This window comes from Coffea eugenioides, chromosome 6 (assembly GCF_003713205.1).
Source record: "Coffea eugenioides isolate CCC68of chromosome 6, Ceug_1.0, whole genome shotgun sequence".
NCBI lineage: Eukaryota > Viridiplantae > Streptophyta > Magnoliopsida > Gentianales > Rubiaceae > Coffea > Coffea eugenioides.
In genome coordinates, this window is record NC_040040.1 from 21,202,038 (window position 1) to 21,229,468 (window position 27,431).

At 37.9% G+C, this 27,431-nt stretch overlaps 3 protein-coding genes and 1 non-coding gene across 4 annotated transcripts; all 4 read right to left on the reverse strand.

Annotated features, from left to right (window-relative positions):
- Positions 1–1,086: 1,086 nt before the first annotated feature.
- On the reverse strand, positions 1,087–1,875 carry LOC113773824. The gene has a single exon (XM_027318428.1). It carries the CDS (start codon positions 1,873–1,875, stop codon positions 1,087–1,089), a length of 789 nt encoding a protein of 262 aa, XP_027174229.1.
- Positions 1,876–2,016: 141 nt separating this feature from the next.
- Positions 2,017–2,556, reverse strand: LOC113773825. The gene has a single exon (XM_027318429.1). It carries the CDS (start codon positions 2,554–2,556, stop codon positions 2,017–2,019), a length of 540 nt encoding a protein of 179 aa, XP_027174230.1.
- A 7,084-nt stretch (positions 2,557–9,640) lies between these two features.
- On the reverse strand, positions 9,641–9,747 carry LOC113776576. Its single transcript, XR_003469063.1, has one exon. It is a non-coding gene; the product is annotated as a small nucleolar RNA R71 (small nucleolar RNA).
- Positions 9,748–19,175: 9,428 nt separating this feature from the next.
- On the reverse strand, positions 19,176–20,895 carry LOC113774811 (UDP-glycosyltransferase 71K1-like). Its single transcript, XM_027319436.1, has one exon. It carries the CDS (start codon positions 20,792–20,794, stop codon positions 19,367–19,369), a length of 1,428 nt encoding a protein of 475 aa, XP_027175237.1. The 5' UTR covers positions 20,795–20,895; the 3' UTR covers positions 19,176–19,366.
- Positions 20,896–27,431: the final 6,536 nt, after the last annotated feature.

The following is a 27,431-nucleotide window of genomic DNA, read 5'->3' on the forward strand; positions in this document are numbered from 1 at the left end:
CCCCCCTTCCTCCTCCGGGAAGCAAAGCTTCTCCCACTTCGCCCAATGACGTTTGGCACCAAATTCCGATTCGCCCCAAAAGAATCTAGTAAGCATCCGCTCGAGGTCAGAGGTAACCCCCCTTGGAGGTTCCAAAACTGCCAGCATATGAATCGGCATGGACGACAATACATGCTTAATAAGCAATGCCCGCGCACTCATTGATAACCATCGGCCCTGCCAAGACGAAATTCGGTGAGATACTTTGGAGAGTAACTCAGCGAATAAAGACCTCACTCTTCTCCCCCCAAACAATGGGCAACCCAAATAGGTTATTGGCAAACTCTTAGCAGGGAACCCAGTGACCTGCGCAATTAACCTCCTACGGACCAACGAGACCCTCCTATCTACCAGAAAACAGCTCTTCGCAACATTCACCAACTGCCCAGACACCCCCTGATAGCCCTCCAGCACCCGCATGACACACCCAAGGGACCGCTTACCACCGTTGGAGAAGATTATTACGTCATCTGCATAAGCAAGATGAGTGAGAGGAGGGCATTCCCGCGTCACGAAGAACGGAGCAAACCTCGACTCCCCCGGTAACTCATTCAAGCTTCTAGACAACACCTCAGCCGCTATAATAAATAAAGCCGGAGATAATGGGTCCCCTTGCCGTAGACCCCGAGACGAACGGAAAAAACCACACGGCTTTCCGTTAACCAATACTGAGAAGTGGCACGAAGAAATTAACCTCCAAACCATATCCAGCCATTGCTCCCCAAACCCAAACCTACGCATGACCTGGATCAAGAAATTCCACGATACCCGATCATATGCCTTGGCCATGTCCAATTTAAGGACAACATTGGATCCCCGTACCTTCTTCCCCAAGGCTGAACACATCTCTAAGGCCAAAAGTATGTTATCCGATATCTGGCGACCCTTCACAAAGCCACTCTGCTGCTGCGAGATAAGTCGTGGCAACACACGCTCCAAACGTCGCGCCAACAGCTTAGACATAATTTTATTAACAAAGTTACACAAGCTGATAGGGCGAAAGTCTGAGAAGGATGACGGCCCAGGAGTCTTAGGGATCAGGGCCAATCACGTAGCAGTGTACCCCCAAGACAGCTCCGCACCTGTAAAAAAATCACAAACAGCCCGATAAACCTCCCCCTTCACAATATCCCAACATGAAGTGAAGAATGATCCTGTGAAACCATCCGGACCCGGACTATTACCACCATCTAGTTGAAAAACCACAGCCTTGACTTCCTCCTCCGTCGGAAACTGCTTGAGCTCCATGTTATCTTGCACAGTGATAACCGAAGGTATAACCTCTAGCATCGAAAGATCCATCGGCCCATGTCTTGGTTGCGACAAAATGTCCGCAAAGAAAGTGGTCGCCATCTCTTCAATCCTGGAAGGCTCTTCCGTCCATACCCCATTCGTATCCTTTATCCGATGGATGAAAGACCGAGCCCTCCGCTGCTTTACTTGCGCATGGAAAAATTTGGAATTGGCATCGCCTTCCCTAAGCCACCGAAGCCGTGCCTTCTGACGCCAGTAAGCGGCCTCCCGTAACAGGGACATCTTGAGCGCCCCTTGCGCCCGGAGGAGCTGGAATTCACCCTCCCCCGAGGGACACTCCTCCAAAGAGCGTTCCAGTGCCAACACTGTTGCCTCATCTTCCTTGACACGGTAAAAAATGTTGCCAAATGTCTCCTTATTCCATGTACGCAAAGCCTGCTTGACCGCCTTTAACTTCTCGAGTAGAACCCAAATGGGCCGCCCATCACACTCCACCTCCCACGCTTGACGAACTACATTATGAAAATCCGCATGTGACCTCCAAACGTCCAAGAAACGAAAACTCTTAGGCGCCCCACCCATGGCCAAAGAACAAGACAATAACAAGGGGGAATGATCAGAGGCAACCCTATTCAAATGAGCCACCGTTGTGTTCACCCCTAAACTCAACCAATCCTGGTTAACGAGTACCCTGTCCAGGCGTTTCCAAACCCTGGCTCTACCCTAACGATTATTGCACCAGGTGAACTGAGACCCAGAGAACCCTAAATCTGTTAACTCAGCACCCTCCATGAAACTCAGGAAGGGCTCCGACTCCCTAGCACGAAATGGGCGACCCCCTTTCTTTTCATTCGCCCCGACAATGACGTTAAAATCCCCTAAAAAAATTGTCGGCATCCCTTGAGGGCACACCTCTCCTAACTGTTGCCACAGCGCCTCCCTATCAAGAGAGGCACACGACGCATGGACAAAGACCGCTACAACAGAGCAACGGAAAACAGCATGTGTAACCTCCAACGCCAAGAACTGGTGTGAGGCGACCAACAAATCACACCTATAGTCTTGCCCGTACATCACCCAAATCCGACTCTCATCATTGGAGATAGCATGACGAAAACCCAGCCTATTTCGAATAAAATCAAGCCGGTCGCGACCCGCCTTTGGTTCGCACATCGCTAACAAAGAAACCTGATGCATCCGCTTCAACTTCCTCAAACGTGCAATGGTGAGAGCATTATCCACTCCTCTGACATTCCAAAACATAGCCTTAATCATGATCGTGGTCGTAGAAAGTAAGGGGGGGTGAATCACCTTTTCTCCTATTGCGACGGCTCGCCACCGTATGCCACTCCTCCGGGTTTTCCAAAGCATCCAACCGCGTCTGCACCGCATCCCTAACATCCGACTTGCGAGGAGAAAGATTAAGGTTAGCGACCATAGCCCCCTGCTGCTCCCTCACCTCCACCCTGACCTGCTCCACTGAACCCGCCAGCTCAAGACCACCGCCCCCAAGCTCCCCCAATTCTAGGTCAGCCTCTATGGACGACTCATCGGAGTTGTCGATTACTTGATCAGCCAACCTGTGAATGAGGTTGTCAGCAGCGGAAGCAATCGCCTCCTCCACCAGCTCCGCCACTCGAAACTGGGACGACGGTGGATTGGCAGGCAGGACACCCAAATCTATTGTCAAAACTGGCGCAGCAGCTGACCCCAAACCCGATTCTAACTCACCCCTCGTCACAACCGTACGTTCAAGCCCAAGCTGTTGGGGCTGTGCAGAAAAGATCTGCTCTTCGTACTTTCAGTCGCAGGCAACAGCAGAGCATCCGAGCACAACTTGCCTGATAATGTTCGTTCTAATGCCCGCGGCGCAACCGCACCTGCAAGCCCAGGTTGTTGGGACTGAGCCAAAGTGATCTGCTCCGCACCTTCAGTCGCAGGTAATAACGGAGCATCAGAGCCCATCCCTGAAACTGCTCCCTCCAAAGCCACAGGGGGCTCCTCCACCCCAGGCAAAATAGCAGCCCCACTGCCATCAGCCGCATCTAGCGACTCCCCTGCACCCACCAGAGGCTTTGAAGATGCAATCAACTTACCCCCATCATCCAATTCTACAGCACTACCAGGGACCTTCAGAGTCGGCCCCTTGCGACACTCGCATCTCTGGGAACTTCACATGGCAGTGGCCCTCCTCATGCCCATGACGATAGCAAAAAACCGCAATACTTTGGAAGGCTCTCAGGGATCAATGGTTGCCAGAATCCATCTCCATCCCCCATGTCTACCCAAACTCTAGAGGGAAGCGACTTCAGTAGATCCACCTCCACACACACCCGCGCCACATTCGAACGAATAAAAGACGATGTTGCCGCATCAACAAACAGCGGGTTCCCCAGGCAGGAGACAATGTGAAACAAACAAGGCTTGGCAAACAAATGGATAGGAAGCTTGGGTAATCTGAACCAAATGGGAACTAGGGACGATTCCCTATCGACATGAAACTTCGAACTCCACTTGAAAACCCGCATAGGACACCCATGAACATACCACACATTTCTTGCCCATACACGAAGAAAATCTGCCTCTCCATTAAATCGCAGCAAAACATGTCTAGCGTCTAATAAACCAACAGACACTGAGTCCTTCAGATCAAGCATAGAAAAAAACTTACGCAATTCAGGCAAAAGGGGACGGCCCTTGGAAAACTTCCCAACCAACGTGAAACGGAACGGCGACGCCACAGCAGCAATATCTGCCGCATTGAAGACCACCGCAGGCTCTCCACGATGGGTGGAGACAGCCGCCTAGACCTTCACCACCTCCGACGGCGACCGATCTTGGAACAAAGCAGAAAACGCCTTCTTCTTGAACGTAGGGGAAGAAGACAGACCCCCACCCTGAGATGAGGGGGCAGCCGCGGCTGCCATGCACGAGGAACCAGAGAACCCTAAATTTCTAAATCAGGAAACCCGAGAGAGAAAAGATTTTTTTGTTATATGAAGAATACTCAAAGATATGTCCTAATTATACTTAATACAGTAACACTTTTTTCTCAAAAAAAAAGAAGTAAAAACACAATAATGAATTGTGATTGTATTTGTACCAAAAGTGAAAACTTAATTACTTTAGTTATATTTATTTCATTATGTTAGATTGTATTCAAATAACTTTTGTTTGATTGTTTTTATGAGTTTCAATTGCGAAATTACAATGAATAATAACTTGGTGATGTATTGATATTTTAGTACTTGATTATTTATTAAAATTTAACTATAATAAATTTTTATTAACCCCGCGGGTGCCCTCGCGGGGGAAGCAGGACGGGGCGGGGGAAGCGGGAGTCCCCCGCCCACCCCAACCCTTTCCCGTTGCCATCCTTAGTTGTTACTGGAATAAAGTATGAAATTGAATCATTTTAGGAATTTTTTTTTGTGCAGGGAGTTATTTAGGCAAATAACTCTAAAAAGATCATGTAAACGATAGACTTGGGTTCCCATCTTTTAGATGCTCTATTGTAACATCTTAGCTTAGGTTTTTTGATTAATTTCATTTCAAATATGTAAAGGGTAGTACTTCTTTTTTACTTGCTTTCCACTTATAGGAGATTGGGCATATCTGCCTCCATCAAAAATTTAAAATTAATCAATAAAATATCTAGGGTGGCATTTCTTCCCCTTGCATGGGGATTACCAATAAAAAGATTATCTAAACTAATTGTACATAAATAAGAAAATATTATATTTTTACAAAAACTCAATGAATGGCATATTTGCCTAAAACAAGTTGGCATCATTAATTTATTTTTATTTATGGTGAGAGAGCCTTTCAAAGGGAGTAAACCTCCATTCTTTTAGTTCAAGGAGACAAAGTGCAACTGAACATAAATTAGAAGAAAATTTTTAATTAACCTTAAATATTTAATCTCCAATAAAAATTGAGTGCCATTTCTTAACCAGAACACCGCAGATAGCTAGACTGAACAAACACAAAAAAATTCGATCTCATTAGGATGGAATGAATATTGCATATGGCTTCTTAGATTAGAATCTGTGTTCTGGCTAGGAGGGGTTACTTTTGTTTGCCTGCTGTGGAAGTGTCACCTTATTGCAACAAATTTTTGTTCGGAATAAACAGGATTGAGGTGCCTAAAATCACGAATTTGATGGGTGCAATTAATGGTATGGATGAGTTTGTTTTGAGATTAAGTGGATGAAATTAGGGATGACAATTGGAGCAGGTGCCTACGTGCGGTTCATGGCGTAGGGTGGGGCGGGGTAACTTTCACCCCCCATTAAAATTTATAAGGGACAATTTCAGAAACCTCTCCTAATATTTTGCACAATATCACTCAGCACCCTTTTGGTTTTTAAAATCTCATCTACTGCTCTTGAATTGACATTTCTTATAATATTTTAGTCCTCTTGGAGGAAATGCAAGAAAGATAAAGTATTTCTTCCAATACTACCCTTATGTTATCCTACTTTTGAAGCTTACAACAACAATAAAAAATAAATAAGGTTAAAAAGTAAAAAGATGAAAATATGAGCTTTTATAAATGCAATAATGAGTAATTTTATAGATATACATCAACTATTATCTACCATAAAGCATGATGTTTAAAAAAAAAGGATATTCCTAAATATATATTTGGTCATTGGATTATTTTTTGATTATTTTTTAAATTTTGACTCATTTATAAATTTTTTTTCTATAAGTAAGATTTATATTACAAACCACACATATGAAGAGATTATTTTAGTTATCAGTACAACTTAAAGTACATCATGGATTAAAACATATTTTCCAAAAAAATTTTTTGACTTCCTCATATATGTGCACAAAAATTTTCATGGTGTTAATTACTCATCAAAATTGTCTTAAAGTGGTTGACTTTCGCTAGATTTAATTTATTCACATCTTTTGTTGTCTCACCATAACTTTGATACAGAGAAATATAGACCATTATTAAATAACAATTTGTTTTTCCTAATACATTTTGTGGTTTAAAATACAGTGAAAATGGTACGCATGATACATAGCATGATATATAGCATTGCAAATATAAAAGTAAGTCAGAGTCAAACAGTGAAGCTTCCAACAAAAGGAGCATCTTTCATCTTTCAATTGAAAGAAGCTTAGAAACAAAAACTGATGTTTGCGGTCCACAAAAGAGAACAATTAAAAATAGGGCCCAAGAAGAAGTAAATTACGAAGCAGCCAAACAACTTGTAACATAGATCTTGGATCAAGGCAAAAATGAATGGCATAGGCGGAAAATAGGAAAAATGGAAAAAAAAATGGAGAATGAGGGTTCTAAAGGAAAAATATTGAGAAAAGAAATAGGTCATCAAACCGGAAGCTGATGCCTAATAAGGTTGAAAATTTTATGGAAAATATCTAAAATTGTTCATTCAGAATAGGCATGCATCTCATGTGGACTAACTTCTGTCTATCTTAACTACGAGAATAAATCAAATGGCCAAGATGAACTATTTTTACGAACTTAGTAGTTTTTTTTTTTTTTGGATTAAGTGAGAAGTCTTGAATTTAGAACTTTTAACTTACGATCCCTCCCTCCTTATCACCCAACCCTATCCTCCCTTGAATTTAGTAGGCTATTCTGCATGAAAAATAATTTAATAGGAGAACTAAGAATTTTAGAAAGTTTACCCAACCCTATCCTCCCTCGAACTTTTTATTTGTATTATTTGTATCCTAATATCTTGTTATCCAAAACTAGGTCTTAGGATTAATCCTTGGCCAAATCAGTCGACGAATTTTTTCTTAACATCTTTACAACTAATTATTTCACGTTGTTATTCTATATGATCCCGTTGTCACTTTTTTTTTTTTAGTCTATCACAAATCAATACGAAAACTACAATTACAACACTACATAATCAACTATGAGCTAAAAAAACTGTCAACAAAGCTCTAATTTACACAAAAATCCTAATTTTCCTTCGTTTTCATCACATTCTTTCAACCACATAATAGTTCTTGATTGTATCAATTATTGAATCAACAAGTCTATCAGTGATAGGTTGCAATTTTACTATTTATTTTATTATTAATTTCCCCTATTAACCGACTTAATGTGGATTAATTGCTGGATTCTATTCACTTTTTGTAATTTGTATTTATTTCAGGGAGTAGAACAAAAACATCACAATCAAGGCCAATTTGATAATCATCAGGAAAGAATTCAAATAGAAGGCTTGCAGGGCATTTTTAGAACAAAAGAGACGTAAGCCCTTTATTGTCATTTGGCCGAAGTCTTCCTCAAAAAAGAGAGGAAAAGGAGCCGCCGCAGATAAAGAGGAAGAATTGAGGGCAGAAAACTAGTACTAGCTTTTCTTCTTAGTTTTTCGTCTTTGAGTGCAGTTTTTGGACTTACTTTATGGCTTTGGGGACTTACGAATGTCAGGATCCCTAAGCCATTCTTGGCTTTTGACTTTTCTTCATCTTTGAACCTTTAGTATTTACATTCCTTTCTTCGTATGTCATTCAAAGAAAAACATAGGGCTACCTCTTGTAACTTTGCTATTTTTCTCTTGATTGGAGTGAATTGCATTTCCCAATTTTTGTAATAATGGCCGCGGCTCTCTTTACAATTTCTTGTGGGTTTAGTTTATCAAATATGAATTAATTCCCTCACTCTAGTCAAGGGATAACGGATGCTTTGAGTTGCCTAAAATTGTGAAATCGATTTAATTTTACCCTTTTCTTTTATTTATTGGTATTCGCATATTCCCTGGTTACAGTGCTTATGATTGTTTAATTAATTGATTGTCTTGGATCCAGATAATTAATTGATTTGATAATCTATTGTCAATTAAGGCATTAAATCCGTAATTGTTTAATTGCCTTAAATTAGTGATAACTGGCACGATTAGATTTGTGTCATGGGGATACGCGGGCTAATCTGAAATAACCCTAGTAGTGCGTTTTTTGGTTAGAATAAGCCTCCTCTAATACGTAAGGCAATTAGGGAATTAAATCTTACGGGCGTACCTAGGATTATTTCCTAATTAGAGCAGTGATTAACGGGCGTACCTTAATCACCGACACAGTAAGGAGGGGTTGACTGCCATCACTTGTTTGACAGTTATAACCTATTTATTAGTAAATAATTGGAATTGCCTTTGCTTCGATGATCAATTAGGTAAACCATTGCTGAAGTTACTTCTTGGCTAGATCCTTAATTAAAACTACCTTGATTTTAGTGAATTGCCATTTGACTTTTAGTTGCCTACTTTATTTTATTTTTAATTGTTTTCTTGTTTTAATTGATTTAGGCCTTTAATTATTGTTACTCTAAATTCAATGAATTGTGGTTTAATTTCTAGTTAGTTATTTATTTTTATTTTCTTATTTGAATTTATTTGATTGTCGTCGTTCCTATAAATCACCGCCCTGTGTTACTTTGGATTTCTTAAGAAACAAATATACCCAGTCCCTTTGGATACGATCCTACTTGTCCTGTCTACAAATTCATAATTATTTGTGAAAAGAAATAACCATTCCATTCGGGTATATCGGATCAAACAAACTCTTCGGGAACAGGGTGAATCAAATAACCCATTGCACACCTAGAGTCCCTGCTCCAGTACTTGGAATTGGGTTTTGGTCATTTAACTGGAAATTAGGTTTAATTTTATTATTGTACAGGTTTCGATAACCTGTCAATTTTTGGCGCCGTTGCCGGGGACTAGCATTATTATTTGTTTCTTTTTAAATTAATTTTTATTCTAATTTTCTGGTATTTTTTTTTCTAGTGTATGTCTCGGTCTTCTCGTACAGGTGATTTGATTTTTGACCCTGAAGTAGAGAAGATCGCGCGTAGAACGAGAAAGGAAACCAAACAGCTCAGAGAGGAGCAGTCCAGTGTTGCATCTCAGAGACCTGAGCCAGGAGTTGAACCAACAGATTCGTTTAGTGACACTTCAAGTGACTCTGACCAAAAGGAAGGAACCATGGCTAATGCACGAACATTAAGGGAGTTGGCTGCCCCTAATTTAAATCAGCAGCCTCTATGCATTACCTTCCCCACCTTAAATGATAACACTCCATTTGAACTAAAATCTGGTCTGATTCATCTTTTACCCTCTTTTCATAGTTTACCAGGTGAAGAGCCGTATAAGCATCTGCATGAGTTTGATGTCGTGTGCAATAGTATGAAGCCTCCGGGCATTACAGAAAAACAAATAAAAATGAGGGCATTCCCCTTTTCCTTGAAGGATCTGCAAAGGACTGCCTGTACTACTTGCCACTAGGTAGCATCACCACATGGAACCAATTAAAGAAAAAATTTTTGGACAAATATTTTCCCGCGTCCAGGGCTGCAAGTCTAAGGAAAGAAATTTGCGGGATCAAACAGCACCCAGGGGAGTCACTCTATGAATATTGGGAGCAATTCAAGAAGTTGTGCAGCAAATGCCCCCAACACCAGATAAGTGAGCAATTGCTCATACAGTATTTTTATGAGGGGCTCCTTTTCAGAGATAGGAGCATAATTAATGCTGCAAGTGGAGGGGCACTGGTGAACAAAAGCCCTCGGGAAGCACAGGAGTTAATTGAGGGGATGGCAGAGAATTCACAACAATTCGGTACGAGGGAGGATGTCCCAACACGCAAGGTGAATGAGGTAGAGACATCCTCTATCCAGTAGCAGCTAACTGAGTTGACCTCGTTTGTTAGACAATTGGCTGTAGGAAACGCATCTCAGGCCAAGGTGTGCGGAATTTGCACTGGTATGAGTCATTCTACAGAGATGTGCCCAGCGATTCAGGAAGAAAGTGCAGAGCAAGTGAACATGGCTGGTCACGCGCCTGCGCCAAGACGGCCATATGACCCGTACTCGAATACGTACAATCCCGGTTGGAAGGACCACCCGAATTTCAATTATGGAAGAAATAGACAGCCCAACTTTGCACCGAACATGCAGTCTAACTTTGTGCCAAATAAGCAACCAGGGTACCAGCAGCAATACCAACCCCGACCACCTCCGCCCCCAAGCTCTGGTCCATCTTTGAGGAGATGATGAAACAACTAATGACAACCATACGCAAAATCAGCAAAGGACGAATTCCGAGGAATGAAATAGGACATAAGGAATCAAATGAGTCAAATGGCCACAAAAATCAACCGTTTGGAGTCCCAAGTAAATGGAAGATTGCCATCCTAACATGAACTGAACCTGAAGAACGTAAGTGCAATGACTTTAAGGACGGGAAGGAAATTCAGGGGCCCGAACTTGTGACTCCAAAGGATAAGGACGAAGAAAAGATTGAGAAAGAACTTCAGGCAGAGAATACAAGCACCAAAAATGGTACTCCCTGACCCGATCATAAACGTTAAAACTAATCCCCCTCCATTTCCTTGCAGGTTGGAAAAATCGAAGAAGTAGGACAAGGAGAAAGAGATCCTGGAGGTGTTTCGCAAGGTAGAGATCAATATTCCCTTACTAGACGCCATCAAGCAAGTGCCGAAGTATGCAAAATTTCTGAGGGACCTATGTGTCAATCGAAGGAGGCTGAGGGGAGATGAAAGAGTTATTGTTGGGGAGAATGTGTCAGCAGTTCTCCAAAGAAAGCTCCCACCAAAGTGTGGGGATCCAGGTAGATTTACTGTCCCATGTAAGATAGGTAATACTCTGATTAGAATACCCTGCTGGACTTAGGAGCATCGATCAACGTAATGCCTAAATCTATGTATGCTTCTCTGAACCTCGGTCCATTAAAAGAAACCGAGATAATAATTCAATTAGCTGACCGAACAAATGCATACCCTGATGGGTTGATAGAGGATGTGCTGGTTAAAGTTAATGAATTGATATTGCTGACTTTTATGTACTTGACATGGATGATGATCATTCCCCTAACCCCTCACCTTTGCTACTAGGTAGACCCTTTTTTAGCACAGCACAGACAAAAATTGACGTTAATAAGGGTACATTGTCCATGGAATTTGATGGAGAACTAGTCCACTTTAATATTTTCGATACAATGGAACATCCTGTTAACTCTCACCCTGTGTTTGCTATTCATGCTATTAATCCCTCTGTGCAAGAATTTTCTGAGTTTGCTTGTAGGAATAAATTCAAATTTACTGAGAACAAGTATAAGGGGATGAAAGCACTGTATGAGGTGAAAAGGAGTAGAAAATTAAGAAAGAAGCTGCACTCAAAGGCTATTTGGATCCTGGAGGAAGGCCACCGATTTCCAGGAAAATTGAGTTACACCCAGATTGAAGAGTGGTGTTCAATGTCTAGCCAAAAACATTAAAGAAAGGCGCTCATTGGAAGGCAACCCAATTGTTTCTTTTAATTGTTTGTTTGATTTCGTGTGATAGTTTAAATATGTTTTCCTTGAATTTGACTGATTTTGGGTTCAATTTTCGTTGTTACTGATTTGTAAGTGTTCTTTTATCATGACGCGCCCGCGTGATGACGTATGTAGCGCTCACGGTCAGAATCGTCAGAAGGGGTTCATGCTCTCATGACGCGCCCGCGTCATGACGTATAGAGAGCTCACGATCAGAATCGTTATAAAGAGTTTCGATCCTCATGACGCGCCCCCATCATGACGCAGGAAGAGCTCATGGTCAGAGAGCTCTTCTTGCTCTCATGGCGTGCCCGTGTCAAGTAACCTGGAGAGCTCTTCATTCCGTGCCTTCGTCACGTGCTCACGTCACATTCGCGGGAAAGGTAAGTATTCAAAAAACTCAAGAACGATTATTGATTTCCTGTTAATCCTACTTTTGAATTCCAAAAATAAATTTTGTCAATGATTAAAAAAAAAGATGATATATGAAAAAAAAAATTTTCAAGTAAGTAACAAAAAAAAAATAGGGAGTCTTTCCGTAAAAACAAAAAAAAAATTTCTAAATGAAAAAAAAAACAAAAAAGCAAAAAAAAAAAAAAAACACAAATACTATTTTCTTTCTTTTTCTTTTTTCCCTATTCTTTCTTTTCTTTCCTTTTCTTTCTTTCTTCTTCTTTTCTTTCTTTATTTCTTTCTTTCTTTCTCCTTTCTTCTTTCTTTCTTTCTTCTCTTTTGTTTCTTCCTCCTGCTCGATCGAAGCCTCGCCGCCCGCCGCCATACCCCAAGTCTTCAGCCTTCCTCGTGCCGCCACCACAGTCGCTCACCAGCTCATCTCCGCCCGCGAGCTGCCGTCGTTCCACCGGCCGCATCGCAAGCCCAAGCAGACGACCTGCTTGCGCGCCGCCGCTGCCACTACAGGGCAACCCACCACAGCGTCGCACAGCCACGCAGCCGCGGCCCTCCAACTCCTCTCTCTCCGCCCGTCACCTTCCACCAGCCACTACCACTTCACCTCGCCGACGCTTGCCTCCCATCGCTACCCACGGTTTCTGTTGCCCAAATATTGCCTGGAATTGTCGCTCAAAGACGATGTGACGGTATTTATTTGTCTCAATTCCCTAGCAAACTTTTGCAGTAGTATTGTTCCAATCATGTTTTGGGCCTCGTTGTGATTTGTTTTGCCACTGCTTTATATTGAATTGCTGGAGTTGCTAATTGCATTGCTTTGGGGTTTGTTTTGCTGCCTTGGGTGTTGACTGGATTTATGTTAACAAGTTGGAGAATGCTTTGCCTATTGGTTTCATTTGTTGACATTTTTGGTAGCACGGTGGCACTTGAATCTACTCGTGGACGTTGGTAGAATTTAATTGATTAGTTGGCGACAAATTGGCTACTGACTTAGGTTGCTATTTGGGTGACTGTTTGATTGAAAGCTCAGTGTTTTTTTTATTGATTTGTTACTGTCTAATTTCTGCACTGCTATTGCTGATTTTGAGTTCAAACGGTAACTGGCCAATTGGAGCCATTTGTTGAGATTTTGGGTGGACAGAGTTTTGCATTTGCTGGTTGAATTGAGTTAAGATGTCTCAGCACTTGGGTGCATCCTTTCGCCACATCAGTTTTCCTCCACTGTTCCCGCCTACCCCTTCGCCACTTGAGAGGGAAGTTTCATTGTTCTCTTCACTTTAATTACTTTATTACTTCCATTGAGAACAATGTAGGATTTAGGTGTGGGGGGGAGCAGTTATGGTGTTAGTTTTTCTAGTTCTTAGTTTTCAGATATTTTTCTTTTATTTTTAATTTGTCATTTGTCTAGTTTTCGCTTACTTTTTGTCATTCATCTGTCTAGCTCTCCTGTGCATGCCAAGGTTTGATGTTGGATTGTTGCCTTTATTTCTACTTTTGCCAAGTTTTAATAATAAGAATGTATCAAGTTAGTGTGGTTGAGTCCAAAAATATCTCTTTGGTGAATATCGGTGATTGTATGGCTCTTCTATTTTTTGGTTAACTCTTCTAGGCATTGGGAATGACTGTTGGCATTTTCATGTGAATTGGTCCGGTTATTAATCTTAGTTCTCCATATTTAAAATTGAGGCTAACGGCTGCAAATTTTCTTTTGATTTTTGTTTTATTTTGAATTTTTGGTGTTATTAGGCTGTGAATAAGAGTTGACTGTACTCCGCTAGTATTTACTACTGAGTAACCGGGGATCTGCACCTAAAAGTGTCGATTCTTGCATCAAAAAGTAGTAATTACTATGAGTGCGTGGTCACGTAGAGTTAGAAGTTGAGTAACCGGGCTCTTTCATCTAACAAATGTCAGAGTTCGCGTCAAAAGACTCCAATGGCTAGCGACTAAGTCTTTTGTACTATTGAAAAAAGCAAAAAAAAAAAAAAAAAGGAGAGAAAAAGGAAAGAAAAAGAGAAAAAGTAGAAAAATGTGAAAAAAATGAAGGTTGTGTTAGTGTATAATAAAAGTCAGCTTGTCGATTTATGAATTTAAATGTTGAGATTTTGGTTAATAGTTGGACCATTTGCTGATAAATGTTTGTGCGTCATTCCTTTTTCTTAGATTAGTTAACTTAAAATTGGAAGAGTTTGCAGTTTAGAAGCTAACCGAAGTGATATTTCTTGGATCTTGATCACTGAGGCTTGATCTATGTTTTTCTTGGTATCTTGGCAATATGATAGATGGAGCAATAGCCATTGTCAGATATTGGTGTTTGTTTGTTGTTATCATGCTTGAGGGCAAGCATGGTTTAGGTGTGGGGGGAATTGATAAGTTATAATTTTACTATTTATTTTATTATTAATTTCCCCTATTAACCGACTTAATGTGGATTAATTACTGGATTCTATTCACTTTTTGTAATTTGCATTTATTTCAGGGAGTAGAACAAAAATATCACAATCAAGGCCAATTTGATAATCATCAGGAAAGAATTCAAATAGAAGGGGCTTGCAGGGGCATTTTTAGAACAAAAGAGACGCAAGCCCTTTATTGTCATTTGGCCGAAGTCTTCCTCAAAAAAGAGAGGAAAAGGAGCCGCCGCAGATAAAGAGGAAGAATTGAGGGCAGAAAACTAGTACTAACTTTTCTTCTTAGTTTTTCGTCTTTGAGTGCAGTTTTTGGACTTACTTTATGGCTTTGAGGACTTACGAATGTCAGGACCCCTAAGCCACGTAAGTCCCCCTAAGCCATTCTTGGCTTTTGACTTTTCTTCATCTTTGAACCTTTAGTATTTACATTCCTTTCTTCGTATGTCATTTGAAGAAAAACAGAGGGCTACCTCTTGTAACTTTGCTATTTTTTTCTTGATTGGAGTGAATTGCATTTCCCAATTTTTGTGATCATGGCCGCGGCTCTCTTTACAATTTCTTGTGGGTTTAGTTTATCAAATATGAATTAATTCCCTCACTCTAGTCAAGGGACAATGGATGCTTTGAGTTGCCTAAAATTGTGAAATCGATTTAATTTTACCCTTTTCTTTTATTTATTGGTATTCGCATATTCCCTGGCTACAGTGCTTATGATTGTTTAATTAATTGATTGTCTTGGATCCGGATAATTAATTGATTTGATAATCTATTGTCAATTAAGGCATTAAATCCGTAATTGTTTAATTGCCTTAAATTAGTGATAACTGGCACGATTAGGTTTGTGTCAGGGGGATACGCAGGCTAATCTGAAATAACCTGGTAGTGCGTTATTTGATTAGAATAGGCCCCCTCTAATACGTAAGGCAATTAGGAAATTAAATCTTACGGGCGTACCTAGGATTATTTCCTAATTAGAGCAGTGATTAACGGGCGTACCTTAATCACCGATACAGTAAGGAGGGGTTGACTGTCATCGCTTGTTTGGCAGTTATAACCTATTTATTAGTAAATAATTGAAATTGCCTTTGCTTCGATGATCAATTAGGTGAACCATTGCTGAAGTTACTTCTTGGCTAGATCCTTAATTAATACTACCTTGATTTTAGTGAATTGCCATTTGACTTTAAGTTGTCTACTTTATTTTATTTTTAATTGTTTCCTTGTCTTAATTGATTTAGGCCTTTAATTATTGTTATTCTAAGTTCAGTGAATTGTGGTTTAATTTCTAGTTAGTTATTTATTTTTATTTCCTTATTTGAATTTATCTGATTGTCGTCGTTCCTACAAAATCACCCCTTGTGTTACCTTGGATTTCTTAAGAGACAAATATACCCAATCCCTGAGGATACGACCCTACTTGCCCTGTCTACAAATTCATAATTATTTGTGAAAAAATAACCATCCCATTCGGGTATATCGGATCAAGCAAACTCTTCGGGAACAGGGTGAATCAAGTAACCCATTGCACACCTAGAGTCCCTACTCCAGTACTTGGAATTGGGTTTTGGTCATTTTAACTGGCAATTAGGTTTAATTTTATTATTGTACAGGCTTCAACAACCTGTCAATCAGCAGGCATGGATTTCCTTTTGAACTGCCTCCAGGTGTAGCAATCGTTACTGAAAATATAGTAGTAAATTTTTGTCTATTTTATACACTTGTACACGACACATGTCTCAATACTACTCTCATAACTCATTTTCTTTCTTATATTTATCTTTTTAAAAACCAAAAATATTTAGTTCTACATGTCCTAATCAATGAATTCAACTAATACTTTACCAAATAAATAAAATAATCGGATTCGAGTAATTTAAAAATAGTCCCTAGTGGTTCTTTCTCAGTCATTCTTTACACTAGAGGCATCTTGGCCGTGCTCTGTGCCCCTTAGAAGTTTAGTTAAACATAAAGCAATATATCTTTTTGGTAAATATAGGAGAAAATTTGAGCATCAAAACAATTAAAATTTGCTATGAAGAGAAATTTCGTTTATGAAACAAAGATTTTTGAACCAATACTATGTGTGCATAATAATACCAAAAAAAGGAGAGATAATAAGTACACTACATTATCAATTTAATAGCAGCATACTTTAATTGTGACTAAACCAAAAGTAGTCATAATACTTCTAGCACTTTAATAATTAGAAAAGGTTTAGAAAGTCACCAAAATTTGTCACAATTTTCAATATCAATAAAAGATACAAACTTGCACATTTTTCTATCCTTTTCAAAACATACAAACCTATACATTGGTTTTTTTGTCTTTTTCAGAGAAAAAATGAGTTGTTAATCCATCCATTTAAATCCTTTTTAATAGCATTACAACAGGTGATAACATTATTTGCCAAAAAGCTTGAGGATACAAATAACAATATTAGATAAAAATATGTACTGCCATGTTTGCAAATGTACATATACAAATTCGAAACAAATCATTTGTTTGATCTGAAAAATGTCTTCTTAATCAAGATTGAATTTTTTAACAATTTTTTTGTCGAATCACACTCTAGGCTAAAAGTCACAATTTTGACTTCCACCACCAATTGCAATTCCTTAACAACAGTAATCAATTCAACTACTTGAGTTTACAAAAATTTATCAACTCCTTTAGCCAAATAGTCATGATATATCGAGTTCCACATCTAGCTTATATAAAAATACAAATTCATAGAACCAACTTAAGCAAATGATTTTAAAATCTAGTTTTACACTTTTTTTTCTTCTCAAACTATCATGCAATGAAAATAAGCCACTTGTCATGGATACAAGTCAGTAACCTAAAATGAAGAGATTATACGAAATATTTTATTCATATCCTAAATTGCTAGCCCCGACAATTCCTTTACATATTATCCTTCTCATCTAATAAATAACCATTTTTCACTATTAAGAAACTTTAAATAAATCAAAATATGGAAATATAATTATCTATCTATAAATTAAGAGATTTTGATTAATTTTAAATTCAATAGACCTCTCTATTTCCTTCCGAGTCATCATTCACCTTGGATCTTCACTTGTCAAATTCTTCCTCCTCCATCCTAGCACTATCAGCCTATTGTCAAATAACCATTTTAATAAATGAAAACTAAAATTGGAATGAAAATAAGTTGAGGAAAAATTGTTATCTTCCCTCAACAAAAATTGCTATCTTCCCTCATCCACTCAAACAACAAAACCCATTCATTTAGTTAATTATAGAAAAATTGAAAAAAAATGCATCAACTAATTCAATATAAAAAAAAAGAGTAAATGATTAAGGTGAAGGAAAAAAAAAAAAGAGAAACAAATGAAAAGAGTACAGAGTGAAAATTGAGCATGCAAATGATAGTGTAGATGAGGATGAGGGTTCTTGTGATTGTCTTTGCCAGAAAGGAAAGAGGAAATGAGGAGAAAAAAGAAAGCCAAAAGAAAAAGGAAAAAAAAAATAGTTTCCTCAAAGGATTAATGAGCCGCATGTCAAAGTAGATAGGAGCCATTTGGCAGCCATCATTCACCTTGGATCTTCACTTGTCAAATTCTTCCTCATCCATCCTAGCACTATTAGCCTATTATCAAATAACAATTTTAATAAATGAAAACTAAAATTGGAATGAATATAAGTTGAGGAAAAATTGTTATCTTCACTCAATAAAAATTGCTATCTTCCCTCATCCACTCCAACAACAAAAACCATTCATTTAGTTAATTATGGAAAAATTGAAAAAAAAATGCATCAACTAATTTAATAGAAAAAAAACAGAGTAAACAATTTAGGGTGAAGGAAAAAAAGAGAAAAAAAAATGAAAAGAGTACAGAGTGAAAATTGAGTATGCAAGTGATAGTGTAGATGAGGATGAGAGTTCTTGTGGGTTGTCTTTTGCCAAAAAGAAAGAAGGAAATGAGGGGAAAATAAAAGCCAAAAGAAAAAGGGAAAAAAAATAAAGATAGCTTACTCAAAAGATTAATGAGCCATGTGTCAAAGTAGATGGGCGCCACTTGGCAGCCATAGAGATTGCTACAGCACCATAGAGATTGCAGCAATCTCACTTCTTTCTTATATAATAGGTAGATTTGTTTGTGATATACAGAAAAGAGGGGAAAAAAAATGAAAGGGGTTTGGTCATGCATGAGCAAAGCCACTTGACCACGCTTTCTATTATTTATTTCACAGAAGCAAAACTGGAACCGAACACCTGGACCTTCAAGATTTAGTGGCTTTGTATTATTAACTAATGGAGATTGCAATTGATTTGCCACCAAATCCAGATCTAAATGATACTGGATTCCAATATTAAATTGATTGAACAACTTTCGATCAGGATTGAAGACCTGACTTGGGAAAGAATGCAAATTTGGCCATATTTCATGTCCAAGATTTGACCAAATTTTTTTACACTTGATTGATGGACCGTGAGGAATGTGATCTACATCCATTTTCACGTATTCACTATTTAGTATTTACACACAAAATAAGTTAGAATTACAAACTTAAGATGTATAACAAGATTACTTAATTTTCAGTTTTCACTAAAATTGAGAGTGTGCTCACCATGTCAAACCGAAAAGATGATTACCAAGAAAATTTTTTAATAATGGAATCACAAAAGATAAGAAGATAAGTATGAACTAAGAAGTACATAATAGCAATTTAACAAAACTTATGAAAAAGGGAAGTAATGACGAACTCCAGGACCTCAGTATGAAGAAAAAACATATATATTCAAACACAAGGAGGCCGTGCTAACATGAATTTAATCCCAAATGTGACAATAAGATCGATTAAGAAACACTAAAATAAACAAAGCAAATTGATTTTGGGAAATAGGAGCAGCTGAAGAAACTTCCCTTAATCTACTGATAACATGATCATGTGGCGGAAATGATTCTACCCCTTATTTGCTTTGTTGATATGGATATCTTCAATAAAGCGTCCAACTGAGATGAATGAAGAGCCCCCATTTTGAATGGCCTTTCTACTCATTTCTTTCATTTCTTTAACTCTCCCTCTGATTGGATTTTCGGAGTCCATCAAGCATCTGATAGCTTTCTCTATTTCCTCAGCCATTACAAGATTCTTTGCATTTTCCGTTCGATAATCCAACTTCAATTCCAGAGCTAGTCCCAATTCTCTGACCAATTCAAATGCGTTAATTTGTTGCTCAGCATAAAGAGGCCATGTTGCAACAGGCACCCCATACCACAGGCTTTCCAGGGTGGAATTCCAGCCACAGTGCGATACAAATCCACCAACTGCTTCATGAGCCAGCACCTCCATCTGCGGTGCCCAACCACACAGCAATCCCCGATTTTCAGTACGTTCCAAGAAACCTTCTGGAAGTACTTCAGACAAATTGGAATATTCACCCATCCTTTTTGTGGTATCGTCCTTGGATGGGGGCGACCTGACAGCCCACAAGAATCTGTATCCACTCCGCTCGATTGCAATTGCCATCTCTGCTAACTGGTCAGGCTCAAAACTACCCATGCTTCCAAAACAGAGGAATACCACTGATGATGGAGGCTGGTCATCTAGCCATTTCATTATCCTTTCGCAGTCTGAGTCTTGCCTTTTGCCCTCCAGGTCGAGCAAGGGTCCAGCTGTGTAAATTGGTGGTGTTTCACTGTCGGATTTCAATTGATTCACAGCATGAGGTTCTAATTCTGCAAACGTGTTTACGATGATTCCTTTGGTCTCTTTAAACCTTGTAGCGTGTTTCAAGGATGAGGCATAACCACCATACTTGTTAAATGCAAAAGAAGGCACAACGTTTGTAGGGACAGGGTGAGAATAAGTTGGAATGATCGAATCAGAATCCGAAGTCTCGAATTCTCTTCCAATCTGGTTATAGTGAATTGGGAGATAAAACACGAAGCCAAGAATGGCAGCGCTACAGGTGAAGAACACATAGGAAGGAACACCGAGCTCGTTTGCTAATTCAATCATTGAACTACAGAATAGATCAACCACAATTCCGGCAAGAGAAGTGTATGGTTGTGATACTAGGTCGACTATTGCTTTTTTGACATGGGATTTGTGGTTTTCCATGAAAAGAGCATGATAGTTTTCGGGGGACTTCAAGAACTCTGCTGAGGGTGGATCTGCTTGAGGAATGTTGATGAATTGAATAGCAGTGTTTGAAGCAGCCACTCGTTCAGTGTAGGACTCCATTTTTTTGGCAGAGATTGAGCTTATAACCAGAACAACTATTGATAGCCGGTCATCTCTTTCAGTTAAGCGCTTTGAGAACTCAACTGTGGATACCAAGTGACCTATGCCTGGTGCTGGAACAAAAACAAGCTGTGTTTTTTCCATGTTTGTAGCTTAGAAACTGATCTGCTGTGTTTTTCTTCGAATCTACTGGTATGCTTCTGCCTTCTCCCAGTTAGAAGCCTTACGTGTGGACGTTTCCAACCACTTGCAGAGACAACAATGTGATACTAGTTTGTGGACTGAATTCAATGTTTTAAAACCCAGACCGAAGAGTGAAACAGAAGAGTTTTTGGATTGCGGTTCAACCGGTGCAAAGGATTTAACTTTTTGTTTTTAAAATTAGTATTGAAAAAATGGGAATAAACTGAAGTATCTTTTTAAAAATAAAAAAATTAGTGAAATTCAGTTGAATTTTCCCGTTTTTATCAAGCCAACATATTTTTAATTGAATTTGACCAATTCAATTAAAATTTTTAATTAACTATTAAATTGAACCGAAAGTATAACGTATTTATAGTTTGAATCGACTGGTCCAATCTGAATTTCAAAATATTGAGATGAGCATGTTTGAGGCTAGAAGCTACCTGCGAGACAATGTGAAGTAATGTCCAGGGCCCATTGGGCTTCAAGAGTTTTGAGCTATCGTATTGAGTCAGATATTTTTTCTTCGATGTGATGTATTTAGCTCTCTTTCTATTGTGCACTATTTAGTAACAGGCCTCTTAGTCATGAAGTGACGTGGGATCTTTGGCCCACTTCCGCATATCACCATTACACGTGTGGTTATAACTTTGGGCTATATTGTGGTACTTTGTTTTAAAATTTTTTTTGAAATATGGAATGTACTTCAAGTGGCAATCCTGACATTTATATGCTTTCACTCTTTAGCTTTTTTTTTTTAATAAAAGAAAGAAAGAAAGAAAGAAAAACATTTATATCAGCACTTCATCTTAAGGTACTTGTTAGATAGAGCTTTTGTAAATGTCTAACATTTATAAGGATTAGATGCACTTTACATTGATTTGCATTTTTGACACTTATTGTCAAATTTAGCACTTTACTAACTTTTGCTATTACTTTTAGTACATTGTTCAAATTCATTAGAAATCAAAAAATTTTTACAAACCATTTTTTCCAATTAAAAAGACTTTAATAGTTCCAATTTTCATTTATTCATTACTACTCTCTCCTTCACTTGAGGGTAAAAGTCTTTTTATTAAAAAATATGATTAATCTTTTATATACTGACAGTGTATACACTTTTACCATTAGATACATGACACATAATTCGAATTTGAATTTAAAATTCAAATTTTGTATATATATAATATATCTAATTATGATAATATATACACTGTCAGTGTATATAAAATTTTCTATTAAAAATATACCTTGGCTCTGAGAGGTTTTCAATTAATTTAAGGAACGTGAGAAATTAATGGAACAAGGCATTTTAATACTATCACTTAATACTTTAAAAAGAAAACTACAAATAATAGTTTAGGGTGCAAAACATCCATACCGTTAACCAATTTACACGAAACCTGTCAGAAGTAAAATTTCAGTGCCCACTGTTAAGCATGTGAGTGCCCAAACAATGGAAAAGCCAAAATAAACAGATTCCTATTTGGACAGCAATTTTCCAAATACCATAAACAAATTTACACGAAACCTGTCAGAAGTAAAATTTCAGTGCCCACTGTTAAGCATGCGGGTACCCAAACAATGGAAAAGCCAAAATAAAATAGATTCCTGTTGAAAAATTGCTACATTTTCCGTGAACACATTTTCCTATCATCTTTTTATCTCATAAATATCAAATTACTACAGTAATTTTTCTTCAAAAAATTTAGAAAAATACAATCCAAACAAGGAGGTTCCTCCATCCTATGTTAGATGACCTAATTAACAAAGGCGTTGAAATAGTTTAATTCAAACAATGATTACAGCATAATGCATCTCTGACTTTCTAAAATTAGAATCCTTGGTTTTTTTTTTTTTCTATTACAAGTATATTTTAGATAATAATGCATCTCTGTTTGGATAGCAATTTTTCTTTGAAAAATTGTTACATTTTCCGTAAACACATTTCTGTATCACCTTTTTACCATATATATATATATATATATATATATATATATCAATCACTACAGTATTAGTCTGCGGGGTTCACTCCCTGCTGGAAACCCGAAAAAAAAAAAAGATGACCTAATTAACAAAGGCATTGAAACAGTTTAATTCAAACAATGATTACAGCATAATGCATCTCTAACTTTCTAAAATTAGAATCCTTGGTTGTTTTTTCTATTACAATTATATTTTACATAATAATGCATCTTAATTTTTTTTTTAAAAAGTTGTTCATTCAGAAATTATCTTTAACTATTTGCAGGTATTTTTTTTGTCAAAACTATTTGCAGGTATTGAGTACCCAAGTTCCAACCCCGAGTTCATTTTAAAACACTAACAGAGTTTATTATCTTTCTTTTTTGGTTTCAGAGATAGAGACAGAATTTATTCTCGGTTATCCCAATGGTTGGATTGTGTTAGAGTGCCCCAAATGTACATACATAAATGGTTCGCATTGAAAATTCAACTTGTAAAAAGAACATCACAACTAAAGGAACAAGGTGAGAACATTAATCAAGCTGAGTTTCTTGTTTGAAAAACCATTTTTCTCCAAAAAAAAAAATTACGTTTTACATAAACGTATTTTTAATTATTTTTTTATTTTATACATATATTAAACCGTTATAATATATTTATCTACAAAATTTTTGAAAAATGGCAATCCACACGACTCCCAAAGTTCCCATTCAACTCTCAAACCCTTCTCTTTCTTCCTTCTTTGTGGTAAAGCTTGGAGTCTTCCCTTGGACCAAAAACAAACAACAGGTACGATAATGCTTGCAGTCCAGCTTGTCGTGGATGAAAAATGACCTTTACGTAAAAAAATTCTCTTTGAACTCTTCTCAATGAGTGTTTCTCTGTGGTTCCCTTTAGATTGCTCTTGTTGGGCCGGTTTCCCGATGCTTCCTGCGTCATTGAGTGTAAGTGTGTGTGTGTGGGTTTCTACCAGAAGGAAGAAAAACTCTTCTCAATTAGGAGCTTTTCTACTTCTCCTTCAACATCATGGGTTGCCATTCCAAGACCAGTGTTGCTCTGTCCCGATTACTTTTCCCGCACGCCACTATTCTTTGTCTGCCTCTTTGCGTATTTCGTAAACTTGGACATTTCTAGTTCCTTTCGGCTCTCCTACAGCCATGCCTTTTTGGATATTTCTTTTTCCTTGGGGGTCTTCTACAGTGAGTGCCGGAGTCAAGATTTTTTTTTTGAATCAAAATTTTCTTAATACACTATGATTAAAATATTTTTTATCTATTTAAATATATAACATCTAAAAAATCAAATATTAAATTTAATTATAAATATATATATATATATATAAACTCTCATGATAAAAACTAAAATAGTAAAAAATTAGGAGAAACCAACTTTATTTTTTATATATATATTTACACACTATAAATTAAAATTTTCAAAATTTAGAGGGCGACCTTCATCAGCTCCCCTTATTCCGTCATTGTCTACAGCCATAATGCCTTTTTGGATATTTCTTGTTCCTTTGGGGTCTCCTACTGCCATATTGCCTTTTCTGTGCCCTGGTTTCACCGTGTGGTTCACCTGTCTCTTTCTTCTTATGTTGTTATGGCAGGTGCATTTCACAATGGATGGACAAGGTGGTTGGTCCGAAAGTAGGGAGTCTTATATATTTTGTCATTCATCACCTTATTTATAGTATTTTACACTATTTTAATCTAAGGGAGAGGCCCAACTGTGTCTAAAAAGGTCGATGGAGATTGAACCAACAATAGACTAGACCGATGCACTACGTACCTATTTAAATTTTTTAAGAGACCTCTTAATATAGCAATTGATGAGAGGTAAGGGTTCAAAGGCTTGACCCGTGGCCACCAGGCCAAAAGACTGATGGTTAGGGAGTCTGGATATGGTTCAGATTTTTCTGACGAAAGATGAAAGATTCCTCCTGGTGTTCCTTCTTCAGCAAATCATGTGCACATGCCTCGAATGTTGATCATCAATTCCCTCAGCTGTCTCGTTATGTGGCCAGGTTTGAGCTTTATTTTCTTGGATATTTAGTACTCCTCTGTTGCATTGAAAGTATCTTTTATTTTTATTTTTATTTTGAGGTGTTTCAAAATATCTGCTCTATTAAAAAAATTAAAACATCTTTTAATCTCTCTTTTCAGTATTAAAACATATTTGAGATATTTTTACTGTAGCACTTTTTGTGATGTGATGTATGTGAGATAAAAAAGTAATTGGGAAGATAAAAAGATGTATTGGAAATTGTAATGATGATATAAGTAAATATATTTGGGCAAATAACTTACAATCCAAACACACTATCTGTTTAATTATATGCATGTTATCAATAAAATTTAAATTTTGAATCCGTAAAGATAAAATTAGAAAGAGAAGTACATACGTCACAGTCAAAATACTATTCTTAAAAGTTGGATTTTAAAAATAGAATCAAATAATTGGGACGGAGGAGTAAATTATTTTCATTTAAACTTGGAAATTATGACAGAGTACGTGCAATTGAACGGGAAACCACATGTTCCAATTCTTACTTTGATGGGAACTTTTATCTCGCTACAAGAGATGCTCTTTATTTTAAACAGTGGTCTTTACTTTCTTTTTTTAGGTAATCATAATATTTTATAACTTAATCTATCATAATATATAAGGAGCGGAACTTAAAGAGACTGTGTATAAAGAGTTAGCAGTTATAAGAATAATTAGATCAAATAAGTGTTCTGACACTCTCTTTGAATTTTTTTCACTATAAACGTGATTCAAACCCTCAACTTACCGCTCAAAGAGGGACTTAATCTCTTTTGGTGGCTACTGAGTTTTGACTCAGTGGTTAAACAGTGTTCTTTGCTCGGTGCATGGTACGTTATTGGTTCTTCACCGCTGGGTACCAAACTTCTTAGTAGGAGCAAATTATGTGTCCAAAATTACAAGGCTATGATCCGATCTCATAATTGGAAGCAGGGGTACTTTGGAGCCTGACCAGTTAGCAGAGATGGCAATTGCAGTCGAGCAGAGTGGCTACAGATTCTTGTGGTCTGTCCGGTCGCCTGGATCAAAGGACTTCACAAAACCTCCAGGTGAATATTCCAGTTTTCTGGAATATTGCCGGAAGGTTTCTTGGAACGTACCAAAAATCGAGGATTGGTGTGTGGTTGGGCACCACAGGTGGAGGTGCTGGCTCATGAAGCAGTTGGGGGTTTTGTTTCTCATTGCGGCTGGAATTACACACTGGAATGCTTGTGGCATGGGGTGCCTATTGCAACATGGCCTCTCTACGCTGAGCAGCAAATTTGTGGGTTTGAACTGGTAAGCGAATTGGAATTAGCAGTGGACTTGAAAATGGATTATCGAATGGAAAATGCAGAGAATCTTGTGAAGGCTGAGGAAATAGAGAAAGCTGTCAGATGTTTGATGGACACTGAAAATCCAATCAGAAAGAGAGTTAGAGAAATGAAAGAGATAAGCAGAAAGGCCATTCAAGATGAGGGTTCTTCATTCATCTCACTTGGACGCTTGATTGAAGATATCTATGAATCATTTTTCATTCATCTGTAAACTCATATTTTTACTATTTCCTTATGCTTGAATTGAATGCTTTTGTTATACTTTTTCATTTTTCATATGCTTCGTTAAATGCTTTTGTGTACTTGGTTGTTCGTATTTATCCTTAAGTTTTGAGAATTATAAGTAGTTTCTGGGTAATTATTCTTGTAACTTATTATGGTATAAAATATCAACAACGAATTTTAAAAGTTTGGCCAAATCTTAGACATGAACTTTTCCCAAACGACTGCTTAAAAAGCCCCTTATCTTCCCAATCAATTAAATATTAGAATCTAATGTAATTAGATTTGAATTTGGTGGCAAATCCCCTGCAATGTCCAATAACCAATATAATGGACTGTTAGAAGGAAGGAGAAGTTCGTTCCATTTTTGCTTCTGTGAAATGAATAACTAAAAGCGTGGTCAATTGGTTCTCCTCATCCCATATATACGATGTGGTTTTTCACCTTGAAATTTAGAATCAACTACATGATTTGCAAACTAAGCATTTTTTCCCCATGAATACATAAAGTTTGGTCCTTCAAAATAAATTTTATAGTTCTGTCATTGTACACGGAAATATTGGATATTCGCCCTCCTCGTAACACACACTAATGGGTTTGGCTCATGATACACGTAAAAGCGTGCTTGACCAAATCCTCATCGTTTTCACTTTTCCCACATATATAACAAGAAGCAATTATGCTTCATGCTTAAGTGGAATTCGAACCGGTGCCGTACGATATATTAATATTTCGCAGCTGACCTCCTTTGATCCATTAAACTGTGCTTCTGTTGTATGTTTTGTTGGTTAATGATGGTTGGACACAGAAATTCTGTCCAGCAACAGTTGCAACGAAAGGAACTTGCATTTGAGGACTTGATGCAGCGTCTGGGAGATGTTGCAGAGGGCTTCAATGTCGTGGAAGTTCTGTTGCAAACCAGAGACAGTGAAAAACACTCTTAGATGTTCTGCACGCAAAGTATTTGTATAATTGTCCTTGTAAACTTTGTTGTGAAATACAAAATTGGTCGTTTGGCTGTAACTTGTGCGTATTGTTCCTTAGTTTTT

Excerpts from the sequence above, each read along its gene's own strand:
- LOC113774811 (XM_027319436.1), bottom strand. The coding sequence starts at position 20,794 with ATGGAAAAAACACAGCTTGTTTTTGTTCCAGCACCAGGCATAGGTCAC.
- LOC113773825 (XM_027318429.1), bottom strand. The coding sequence starts at position 2,556 with ATGTTTTGGAATGTCAGAGGAGTGGATAATGCTCTCACCATTGCACGT.
- LOC113773824 (XM_027318428.1), bottom strand. The coding sequence starts at position 1,875 with ATGGGTGGGGCGCCTAAGAGTTTTCGTTTCTTGGACGTTTGGAGGTCA.